General features: G+C 39.3%; 1 protein-coding gene and 1 long non-coding RNA gene across 3 annotated transcripts in view; one reads left to right on the top strand and one right to left on the bottom strand.

The window, feature by feature from the left end:
- brinp1 (BMP/retinoic acid inducible neural specific 1) overlaps window positions 1-12,832 on the bottom strand; it is a 119,988-nt gene that overhangs the window by 64,290 nt on the left and 42,866 nt on the right. The window contains exons 4-5 of one of the 2 annotated variants that reach the window (XM_088391190.1): window positions 523-583; window positions 316-458 (exon numbers count right to left, since the gene is read on the bottom strand). In XM_088391190.1, the coding sequence (XP_088247316.1) occupies window positions 316-458; window positions 523-561 (182 nt within the window). In that variant the 5' untranslated portion in view covers window positions 562-583. Of the gene's footprint in view, window positions 1-315; window positions 584-12,832 lie in introns of both variants that reach the window. The other variant, XM_088391188.1, reaches the window with a different exon arrangement.
- The window catches only part of LOC148389880 (uncharacterized), a 42,242-nt gene that overhangs the window by 15,561 nt on the left and 13,849 nt on the right, over window positions 1-12,832 (top strand). The gene's annotated exons all lie outside the window — the stretch shown is intronic.

The raw sequence follows: 12,832 nt of genomic DNA, 5'->3' as shown, positions 1-12,832 counted from the left end.
TGCATAAGAGGCGATGCAATGAAATGCTACGAGGCGTTTTTGGACTTAAGGGCTATAAAAATAGAGCTATAAATGCCCTCTATTTATGGAGGGTGTTTCGGCGTGGTAAAGTCCAGCTACTTGGCGATTGTTATTCTGCTTGTCAGAAAAAAACATCCCCCCCATTCAAAGTAAGCAAGCATCAGCCTCATCAATATCTAATAAGTCGCGACAACACGCCACGATAAAAAATGCATAGTTAGTAGGTTAAAAATGTACATGCAGCTTTTTGCAAGTGCCATCTGAAAATAGTGCGCGGTGTCAGCGAACACTCACCTATAAATTTTATATCTGGTCGTGAATCCTTGGCGGAATCTATCCACAAAGGACAGATAACTGCGTGAGTGGTGGAACGGTCCGCGGTCGGAGATGAGCCAGTCATACTGCTTGGCAACATGTTGCTCAGTAGCCAATGGGTCCTGGCGGGAAGACTGAACTGTTATATGGTCCCATATAAACAGGAAGCAGATGACCTCAATAAACCTCCAGTTCATGCTTTTTTTTCAGCCGCTCTCTGTTCATTCTCGCTCCATTATGTGGAGACCTGATGGGAGAGAGAAGAAGAAAGGGGAGAAGGGGAAAGGAGGGTGAAGAGAAAGACAGTCATTACATGACAATTTTGGCTATATATGAGGTTAATTGTCCTAGTACAAAGAAAAAATAAGCGTGCTTTCACATTTGTGCTCTTCAGGTCTGTCAGATATGACTCATTACATGGTATTATCAGATGTGGTGTCAGTTTAGCATTTAAGTAGTTAGCATGTCGGGGGGTTTAGAATTGTGGCGAAGGTTGGGGTGAACGAATTGAGACAAAAAAAAAAAAAAACTCATCCGGACAAGAGAAACAAACCAAAAAGCACCCAAGACATACCCTTTACTTTACTGTTATCCATCACAAGCAAGTACCAGCCCTCAATTTTTCGACAAACTGCCGTCTGGATAAGGTATAAAAGGTTGCATAATTAATTTTAGTCTGGCTACATTTTGGTTTAGGTTCACTCTGGGTTCAAATTTGCATTTTTATTCATCTCATCAAAGATGTGCCGATTAAAAAAAGCTTTGGTATGCACCAAGTTTCAGATGACAGTTTTCACAAAACAAAGACTCAATCATAACAGCATTAGATATTGTCATAAAGAAAATCTAGAATGTGTTAGCAGCTAACATTTCAATGATGTGACTCGAGGACTGTTTTCCAATCGTGTTACTTATTAAATAAATCAGTGTATCACAATCACTGTCCCTCAGGATATTAGCGTTTGGTGAGGTCTACAATGATCCAATGTCATTATAAATAAATACTGGCGAAAAACTAACATTCATCACGTGCGCAAATGCTCGCAAGTGTTGGCCAGACAATTACCAACAAACATGAAATTTGAGTTTACTAAGAGGCAAAACAAATGAATGCCCTTCGACTAAATGCAAAAATTAAAATAAACGCTAAAAAACTTGAATACATTTCATTTAAAAAATGAAAATCTTTACAAAATTTGTGAGTACCTATAGAAAAGATAGTAAATGTTCACTGAGCAGCAAGAAAACAATTAAAGACAGCCTCCATGACTGTTGTATTGCTCGCAACATAGCAACAAGTCATTATAATAGTAAATATGAATACGTTTCTATGAATTATTTAGCGCAAGATCTTCGGGGATTATCCTCAACTCACTCAAAAATAAATCTAAATAATGACAACATACGGTTTGCACATTCAGATTCAGAGAATCATGACTACAATGGAGACGAGATAATTCCTTGGTGTGTTCAAACTAGACTGCGATGTAATTCATAATTTACAAATCTTACAAGCTGTGAGTAAGACAAGATGAGAACAATATTCACAAAATCTTGTTCCTCAGAACATTTTAATGCTACACTTTCTCTTTGTGGAGAATTCCTGCATTAATATTCTCTCGCAAGTTAAATCAAGCCACTTAGTTACCGATAAAAGGAATTACCAAAAAAAAATTGTAATTGCGTTGAAAGAGCTGCGCCCCTTGGCCAAGGGAGGGATGGTCGACAGAGCGCTATCAAGTATGACTGTGTGAAATCTTTCCTATTTCATGCTTTATTACACAATAATATTGTAAAAGAGTAGACTAAATGTAATGAGGCTAATCTGTTCCTACTAAATAGATGATGTACAACTCGATACCTAACGAATATCACTGGTGCACATAAAATTGTCTTGCACAGGACTCTATAATATTCCTAACTAAGTTTAAAAATAAATGTTCTTATTATCAAAGAAAAAAACACTGATACTATCAATATAGGAATATTTTTTAGATATTTGTAAAAACCCAACATTTGGTTTTCCGCAATGTAAAAATAGTATTCTTCACATACCCCACAGAAAAAAATATTTTGCATTGATTCTGAATGGCGAGAGTATTTAATCGAGTCAGTGTTACTTCATTGACCAATGTTATATTAAAAAAAAAAAAGGTGTCAGTTCCAGTACCAGTATCACGAAATATAGCTCAAACTAAAAGTAATCACCTCGGAATAAAAACTGTGAACTCAGCTCTCAGCGCCCACTGAACCTTTTGAAAGAATGAGCAGAGTAAGTGATGACGAGACCATTGAGATTAGACTTGCCAAAAAAGAATGATCACTGATAATGAGTCATGAATCTTCGAGTACAACCTGGAGACCAAACAGCAGAGCTATCAATTGGAAGAATTTGACGTCACCAAATACACTAGTGCTGGAACTTTGCTTACATAAGGCGACTTGAAAAGGCAACTTTTGAGTAATACACGTTTCTAATGAGATAAAAACGTAAATTGATGCGGCAATGTGAATATGTTCATTTATACAGCTCATACCAGTTGCCTACTGGTGATACGCAAAACTACTACGCATTCTGGAAGCGGTGACAGATTCGTGACCTGTGCTGTGGTCCACCCGGAGGGTTTGAAATTTTAGCTACCTAGCGTGTCATTTCCCTCTTGAATCCCCAAACCTCCTGCCGTGAGTACATTTACATTTGTATCGTCACAGGATGAGAATAAACCCTCCGTCCTATTTCCAAAGACACGATTCTGTTGGCGCATTAAGATCTTTATACCTCCCGCTGCCATGAAATGGTGTTCATCCAATGCTGCATTTTCTGCAGATAGTTGGACAGCGGGACTCTTTAAACTTTGCTTTACTGCCAGGAAAAATGGATTCCGATTCAGCTAATAGCAGCACGAATATAACATGGCTTCTTCAAGGGTAGCAATAAGATAGTCATGTTAGCAATGAGCAACCAAAAAATTTGAGCATGGCTGTTTATAATGACACAAAGTCATGGAGTTTTTTTTTTTAGTATTAAATAGAAATCTCTGGCAATTATTTTTAACAGAGAGAAGCAGTGCACACATCCAGCACTAAGTATGCCACATAGGTTTCCGGATTGTGCTTTCATTGCTCCTTTGAGGACTGTCGTCAGATTGTAGGAAGGGCTTTTCAATGCCATCCAAAGGACGACCAAATCATTCGCAGACCTGCAGGACAACTAGATAAAGGCTATCGAACTGAAAAGCACATTTACGAAACACAGATCAAAGTACAATAGAATGAGGCTGCAGGATGGTGCTATACCTGCATTTACGTGAGTGCGTCTGTATTTAAAAAAAAAAAAAAAGTATATATATATATATATAAATAAAAAAGTAAAAAAATAAAATGTGTGTATATATATATATATATATATATATATATATATATATATACACACACATTTTATTTTTTTACTTTTTTTATTTATATATATATATATATTTAATATTATAATATAATATAATTGGTTCCACGTCCTCAGCTTTTGTCTTAATGATCAACAAAAAACACAGAAATTAAAAAGGTACACCTACAAAGTTTCCAACGTACTTCCCTTTCACCTTTGAAAAGTGCGTGTTTGAGGACATAAAGCAGCAGAGTCAATCAAGCGCGCTGCTGTAAATATTGACCCATCGATTCCGTGTTTTCTGTTGTTTTTCCTCTTCCGTTTACATCCCGAGGCCAGATTTGATATGCGTTTCACAAAACAGCCTGGCGGCATGTCGTAAATAATGGCCATCTTGTGCTGTTTGCAGATTACAGCTTTTTCCAGAGTGGATTAGCGAAGACGAGGGGAGACGGCGAAGAAAAAGTGGAAGCTCTAAGGAGTGGATCGTGTTGAATAAGAAACACAGGAGGGAGGATGTCTGCTTCAGGAAATCAAGCAGACAGGACAAGGGAGGGCTTGTTGTCACTATCGCCTGTCTTAAAGCGGCCCTATTCATGCGCCGGCTCCTCCTCCGTCATTCAGGTTCATTCAAGGGGATTCAATTTCCATTCTGGTCCCATCACTCGCTTTGTCAATCCCATCTTCTCCCCCTGTGTGCCCGCCTCAAAGCGTCCCTCTTCACTTCCAAAAAGTTCATAAGAATCGAGAGGATTGTTCTATGTATCTGAATTCGGAATCCCAGTCGCGAGAAAGATGAATGGAGACTGAAGTGTTTTGAAGACAGATAGACGGCAGGGGTGCTGCACGACTCGCTATGCCTATTTTTTAAACTGCATCAGATCGCCATAATTATCAGGGCTCATTTCAGGCCAAATGATCCGCCATTTTAAGGGCTTTCCAGAGTGGACCCACTAAAAACACAAAACTTGACCGAACTTTATTAAGGATCAACCTGAAGAGACCCCAAAGCCAAAAATGCATACATTATCATCTCCTGATGCTCTTAAACATATCATCCATCTAGCCATCCAACTTTCCCAGGAGTGCTACAACCGTTCATCACTGCTTGCCAGTAGTTAATATATCGATGTTTTCTATTGAATTCTCCCCTCCTGACACACACACATTGAAATCAAAAGGACACTCGATTGAAGGACACACCGTCGTCCAGTAATTGGTCGACAGAGAAAAGTCTCAATGGTACTGCTTGGCAGAACAGTGCCTTTCGAAACACAAAAACGAGTCCCCTCGATGGAGGTAATAACCTTGATGCATCACCTCTCAGGGGTCCAGTTGAGGGAATAACCCAATGTAAATCTGAATTCCGAGAATGATGATCACACAGCTTTCAGCCATGTGCGGAAAGGCGTGGTAATGGTCTGCCACTTGCAATTGCCGGGAAGTAACAGAAGAAATCGAGGACTAGCCGTGGCTAACTTCATTTGGATTGGATTCCATATCCCCCCACCACCACACATCACAGTCTCTTGACATGACTGCTACTTGGGGGGGGAGCTGTGATGGCACCCTGACCTTCACAAAACGTGGCTGAGCAAGCAGCACACTTGATAATTAAATTCCCCTATCTGGTCAGCAACCAATCAGCTCCGTTCCAAGATCAATGGCCGAATTTAAAGAGCAAACTAATTCAGTAATGGTCACAGTTATTCCAATTTACCTGTGGGTTGAATTATTGCAAAAACGAGGAGGAGCGTTATATGATTGTTCCCCCCCGTATTAGCAGCAACGGCACAGAGGCAGTTTATGAGACGCTTCTTAAAGCGGGGAACGTCTCTGTCATAAAGCAAACTAATTAATAAGATTTCAGAGACAGCATGAGATCAGTCGCTATGGATGTGCCAAGGCTGCATGTTTTTTCACTGTTATGCAGATAAATTGGCCACCAGAAAGGCTGTAAAATACAGCATGGAATAAAGAGGAAAAAAAAACTAATTCATTTGCTCCGTGAGGGAACTGGCAACGAGGGAAATAAAAACATTGCCAGCCTTTAATTATTTTTGTTCCTCAAGTCTATTACTTAAAAAAAAACGGTGCTTGTGAATGAAAGACACTCAACATTATCATTATTTGGAGCTGACAATCAGAAATGAAGATCAAAGTCTGCAGCGACTGTGAAGTTTATAGAGTGACTATGGATTTTAAAGAGCACCATGGGAGCTCATACAGCGACTGGACTATGGCCCTTATAGTGCAGCTATAGAACTTCAACAACAACTATGGAGTTTGTAAATATTTTATTGACTATAGACCTCATGGGCTATGGAGATTAAATGGCAGAATGGAGTTTACAGAATATATTTTATATTGACAATGGCAATTAGAGAGTGCATACAGAGATGATGCACTACATCCATGCAGCATCTATTGTCTATTGATTTTATACACCAACCAAGATTCAATTCATAAGACTATCAAGGCTAGACGACGAGAAGAGGCTCAGAGTGACAATGGAGCTTCTGCATACAACAAAGGGGCTTGAACTGGAGCAATGGAGTTTGTGCAGCTCATATACAGCATTGTCTACAGGGCTTGTATATAAAAAGAACCGGAAGATTCCTCCTGTGGTTCGAGGTTTGAGCGATTTGTCACCAAATTTGTCCGTGCTGCCGCTTCACGCAACTGTGGCTGCCTCGCAGATGTAGATTGATCATTTGTCAAGTCACAAATTGGCTTTCAAGTGCTTTCTCTAATTACCCTGTGGTTTTATTGATGAGAAACCGCTGACTGTTTTCCTTGGATTTACCTCAGTAGGCACAAGCTTTTTTTTTTTTTTTAAATACGTCTTCTCTCGCCAAAAAGACATTAAGGGAAGGGACATTCAAGCGAGCCACCCTGACAGATTGCACTCATCTGTTCTGCTGGAATAATATATGACGAGAACGTACGCGAGCAGATTCCCTTCCCTCAGTGGCGTCCCATAATGCACCGAGAAGAGCTCCCGACACGATTCCAAGCAGCTCAGAGGATGTAGATGACAGGTGCTCGCTGTGTTGCTCCGCCGTGCTCGCGCATGTAAATGTCAAGCGATGTTATCTAATGTAAGCTAGCCCACTGACCCAAAAGGAGTCCATTGTGGGAGCGCGTGAACACAGAGATGTTATCTGACAGTGAGAGCATTACAATACACTGACAAAAGTGGACATAAAAAAAACTAAAGAAAAATAGCAAACTGGTGAATACAGTACCATATTTTCTGGACTATAAGGCGCACCGACCCATTTTAAAACGTTGTCCTTATATAAGGCGCACCGGACTATAAGGCGCACCATTAATGCATCATGTCAGATTTTGAATCCAAATCAAATCATTCTCCATTTGATCTTTTTTATTTCAACTTCAGACGCAACAAATTACATTATAATCACAAAATAATGATCCATAGTCTTTTTGATTCATGATTCATAGTCTTCAGCGGGCGACTTATGATTGATTTCATGACACAATGCTTTGGGCCAGTTTAAATTTAGGAATTTGGTCAATATATAAGGCGCACCGGACTATAAGGTGCACTGTCGGCGTTTGAGAAAATGTTAGGTTTTTAGGTGCGCCTTATAGTCCAGAAAATACGGTATATTACTTCACTTACAGTGCGGTATATCAAATTTTATCAAATAAATATACTTTATCCACAATGGGTCAAGACAGCAGTTCAGAACTTTCAGAAAGGGACTATTCAACTATTTATCTGGATCTCTGGATTTATCTGGACCTCCTGCATGTATGAATGGGTCTCCATAGGGACTCAGTTCACCTCAGCACCCATTAACATTTTCCAATTGTTATTACCTGACGAATTAGACAGCGTTTCCAGGGTATCTCCCCACTGCGACTGATCTGTCACCTTTCGTTCATGTCATAATGAATTCATGTCTCACTGCAGGTGTCGCCTCGTTGCTTGTGATCAAAGCGTTGCGAGGCGACTGTGAAGATTGCAGTTGAAGTGAGGAAAGATGTACGCAAAAAAAAAAAAAAGAGAGTAACATCTTATCAGGCTGAGGCTCATCCTATTCCGGTAACGGAGAGAGAGGGAATAAATACGAGTCGTTTTCCCATTCCTGGGGTTTTATCGGAAGATGACGCTTGAGCGGAATCATGTCGTTGCCCCCTCCGACTTGCGCTTTTATCGACAGATGTTCATATATCACAAGGAAATATATGTAATGAAAAAATGGGGAAGAAAATGAACAGCTGCTGCCTTCTCAAGGGATGCGACCGGCCGCATAATGCGCAGAGAGGTTTTTGTCCAGCTGCAGCAGGTTTATTTTTGCACTTCCTCTGATGAGGTGCCATCCCTGAATCTAGCGACCTCATTTCTTCCCAATTTGCTGTTTACTTTCCAATTCGCCCGCCTGACGAATTACTAATGAGCAGACTTGGGGGCTGACAGTTTCCTGGGCGGGCAGAGCAAATCAAGTGTTAAGCCGGTGTCCTGCCGCCTCCCACTCTTCCTACATTCAAAGTCATACATTTTGTGGAAATGAGGGGGAATCAGAAGAACAAGCGAAGAGACTCGCAGGGTTCCATAAGTTGGCTAAATCGGCCGAGACGCCCAGCAGATGGTTTCTTCCGAGTGACTTCCATCTCGATTCCTTTCAGATTAAGAATTGCAAAGCGAAACGGGCCCACATTACCTGTGTCTTGTGTCACAAACATCAATATTGTAAAGGCTCCTTTGTATCTTGCTGAGCTCAATCATAACCACAGAAGGTACCAGCCTATCTTCTGCCAACCAGCATTTAGAAGCCAACTTTGGAATCACACAGATGTGCTTTGTCAGCTCTGTTAAATAATGTGACATCATGTCATCCGCCAATGACTTCGCCCAGAAGAAGAAGGACAACTATCCAGAAAGAGAGAAAGTGGACATCCAACATTTGTTGCCTTCTTTTTAGAGCTGCCAATTTTTCAACATTGTAAACATTCCATTAGACTAAACAACCAGAATCATATTCTCTGGGCCAAGTTTGTTAAACACACAAATAATTAGTTGACGGGAGTGGCGTTTATTATTAAGAAAAGAGGATTGCAGTCAGTAAACAAATGGTTGCATGCTTCAAGCAGACCAGGAGAATCACATCTATGGTTTTAATATCTCCAGTACACTTGAATATTGTAATAGTCTTTTAATTGGACTCCCTCCAAAGATTATCAAACAACTTCAGCTCATTCAAGATGGTTGCATCAAATATGTATTATCAAAATTGTAGATGATGACAATAACCAAACAAATCAAAAACTAGAAAAACTACTGTAACTATGCTGTCTAAAAATAAGACATTTAAATGATATGACGTTTGAATTGATCTTCCAGCCCACCCTGACAACGGTACACTTCATTTAAAAGCTCTGAATAAATAGGAGGAAGGAGCTGACTCGTAATGAGAGTGCCGCGGCGGCCTAATTATAAATACAGGTCATGTTTTTCCTTCTCACGATTTTTCGATGAAATGGCCCTGAGCAGTGAACGGAACAGAATTACAAACCGAAATTGTCTGTCAGGACATTCGGCGATTCACACTGTGAAGGCTGCTAACCTTGTGAAACAAGCGCATACTGAAGCGAGAATACTGCAACAATATTTGAGCTTGTCTTGCTAGGCTTCGAACTCAAGGTGGGTAGAGAAGCCAAGAATTGCAACATTAGGATATTAGGATGAGAGTAAAACTAATAACTTTCCTTGCTTAGGTGCAATTAAGGTTTTGCAAAGGAACAGCTTTACATTTGTTTCCAATGTAAACATTTGAGGTTTGAACAGCTTGGAAGTCAACCATCATGACAAATTGACTTGATTTAAGACTTCGACAAAATGTGCTTCTTTCATTATTTTGTGCTTCATACTGAATACAAAAATAAGCAAGGTATCCAAATAAATAAATATAAAAATAACTAATAATTCACACTCTTTTAAAAATAAATGCAAATTAAATTGAATTCAAAATTTGGCCTTCGTTTCATTTTTTTCAGTAAATAGAAAGTCAACTTGCCACACTTCAGGTCTTTTGGAACTGAGGCACAGCACTAAGGATATTTCATGTTAGAAAGATTTGTCCACGTTTTCCGAACCGCCGTCTCACTGTAAGTAGTTTACTTCTCGACTTGTCTGCAAATGGATGTGATAGAAGGAACACAACCTTTTTGCGAGCTGCTTCCATTGTCTTGTTCCCAGATGGCAACGCAAACAACCCATCTGGCGCGTCACTCTCCGTGAGCCCTGCAAATGTGTACTCCGTTGAGTCTTTGAGATGTTGCACAATGCACGTCCATCTTGATTGCGTAAATCCGCATACCACGGAGATATCTCTTATTTCTGCTTCCTGTTTCACCTGCTCTTCCCTGCGGTTATCCTCGGCAAGAAACGCCCTCTTGATACAGGTTAGAGCAGCCATTCCGAGTGTTAAGATTGGAAATAGAGTGCTCTTGACCTCCTGCCTTTGAAATTCTCCCACCGCCACCGTAACTCCCTCGAGCTGTCTTCTTTTTTTTCCGGCTCAGAGGCTTTTGCCACAGGGCTCGCAGTTCCAATTCTCATCTCCTTTCTTTTCAAAAAGGAAGGCAAAGACAACCTCACAATGGGCATCAATGTGGTTTCTCGAAATTTTTCATACTCGCCGAAATGCATGACTGAAGGACGATCGTATGTCTGTGACAAACTTGCAATTCTGTTCTAGTGCCTTTTAAAAGAAGTGTTATTTATATTTAAGCTTCTTAAAGTAAACTGTCAAGTCCTTATCATTCTGCTGCCAAATTACGCAGCTCACTGGACGTGTCAGCAGAATGTAAATAAAGTATTTTGAGGGGGTCCTTAGTTTAGAAGTGAGTTGTGCTCCTATATTGTAAACTTGTATTTTAGAGTACTGGAAAAATAATTTAAGTTGGTTCTTCCAAAACAATTTGCTGAGTTACAATACAAGGTACAATTGATTCTGCAAACTCTGGTGAAAATGAGGAAACAGGAAAGACAATTTTCACATTGTCAAAACTTAAATATTTTGTTGAATTGCCCAACTTAAATTATTTTCCAAGTTTGTTACATTAAATTTTGAGTTGACTATATATATTTTTTTAGTGTACAGTTTTGTAACCTGAATTTGTCCAGGAGTCAGGCTGGTATTTTAGCACTAATAAGTGAAGTTATAATTGTTTTGTTATAATTGATGTATTCTTAAGTACGAGTACTCGAAATATTTAAATGACAATTTTTACAAATTCACATATTTTCTGCTGTTTGATTTAAAAAAAAAAAAATCACATGATTATAAACAGTAATTTCAGTAAAAGATAAAATCTTTCAAGAAGCAAGATTCACATGTGAACTAGTCAGCTCTGAGCATTCCTGTAATTCTGCAAGCCTAGTCGTGACTGGATTTATTTTTGGCCCTAGCATGATCAAGATTGTTGTGCAGCAAACTGTGCATTTTTTTTCTGCTAACGACTGCACGAAAGTGCTGTGTTGCCTTTTCTGCGCCCTACATGGGAGACGTGGCGGCATGCTGAGTGTGCACGTTGCGAGAACACGATACAGTACCGCTAAGCTTCACCTGGGCCATTTTCTCTCTGTCATTACCACTAACAACAGTAACTCCATCAGCACAGGCTGCACTCGCAGCATTTGTGGGAATATAATGCTCTTCAGCTCCTCATGGACTTGTGTCAATGTACAGCGGCTGCCCTCTAAGAATTGATTGTTTGGAATCCACACTGTAAATGCAGTTTGTGTGGATCCACATACGATCAGCAAAGTGGAAGAGATGAGACTAACTAACTAACACTGATTCCAATAGCAAAAGAAACTGAAACTGTCAAACAAATAAAAAATGAGTCTAGCCAAAAAGGACGATTATGGACAAATGCGGCAAAAGGCTACATATATAAATACATAAAAGGATAAACATGGACATAGCTAAAAGCTTCAGTTTGTTTTTTTGTTTGTTTGTTTTTTTTTAAAATACATTTTAGCCTAAACATTGACGTGCTCGTGCTACAGTGCTGCTGTTTCGGTGAGCAACAGAGTTCAAATTGGATTGTTCAATTTTGCCATTTATGTTTTACAGTTTGTACAATAATTAAAATATTTCTGTATAGCATTGTGTAAAGTCTATTTCAGGACAGTAAAAAAAATAACAGAAGCAGCGACAATAAAAAGGCCAATGTCAATTGAATCACTGGATATATGATTTGAATCTATAATCATAAATAGCTAATTAAATGTTAGTTTCTACATTTTCAAGTGCACATCATTACTATGTCAGCAATCAGACTGAAAGTTGAAAGAAATACAAACCTTTTCTATCGTCTGCTTGAGAAACGCTAATAGAACTGCGCAGGATATGAGTGCTAAAATGAATTTTTTTCCAAATATGGGTTTATTTGGGTTTCTTTATTCTGAGTTCTAAGGGTACTGTTTGTCTCCTCTTTTTCCCAAAGAACAAAAAATATATAAGATGATTGAAACAGCTCCACTTGAGTTATATGCTAAAATTAGGAGAAGTAGACTGGCAGGGTGTGCTAAAGGTTTTGTGCATATTCAACAACTTATTATGTGTGTGTGTGTGTGAAGGGGGGGTTAAAAGCACTCAAGCTTCTTGCCTTGTGGAAATCAAAAGAGATATTGCAACACACACTCCAGTATTGGCTTTATTGCCATCGGATGATTTGCGATGCACAAACATCCCAAAAGCAAAACAATTCATTTTTGTCCTGATTGTGTTTTATAATTGTTCAAAGACAGCCCATGGGGTGAAACATAAAAGCCTCGCAATTTCACGTCAGGCAAAATATTGCATGTTTCTACAAAAGGAAGAAGCACTTGTGGAGCAATATTGAACATTATTACCAGGATATTACACTTTATTTCAAGTTTGAGTTTGAATATTATGGCCAAAGGCAATGAAAGCTGGCACAACATAACCTGATGTTATTTAATACTACTCAGGGAAATTTCTTTACAACCTGAAGTACGTATGAAAAAATAATGTTAGTCTGCTGAAATACAGATTGAGGCATGTTATACTTACGGTACATAAGAACTTCAAGAACTTCAGGACTGACTGC

This window comes from Syngnathus floridae, chromosome 12 (assembly GCF_059516105.1).
Source record: "Syngnathus floridae isolate MCC-2025c chromosome 12, RoL_Sflo_1.0, whole genome shotgun sequence".
NCBI lineage: Eukaryota > Metazoa > Chordata > Actinopteri > Syngnathiformes > Syngnathidae > Syngnathus > Syngnathus floridae.
The sequence above is the reverse complement of the archived record's forward strand: the minus strand, read 5'-3'. Positions and strand labels throughout refer to the sequence as shown.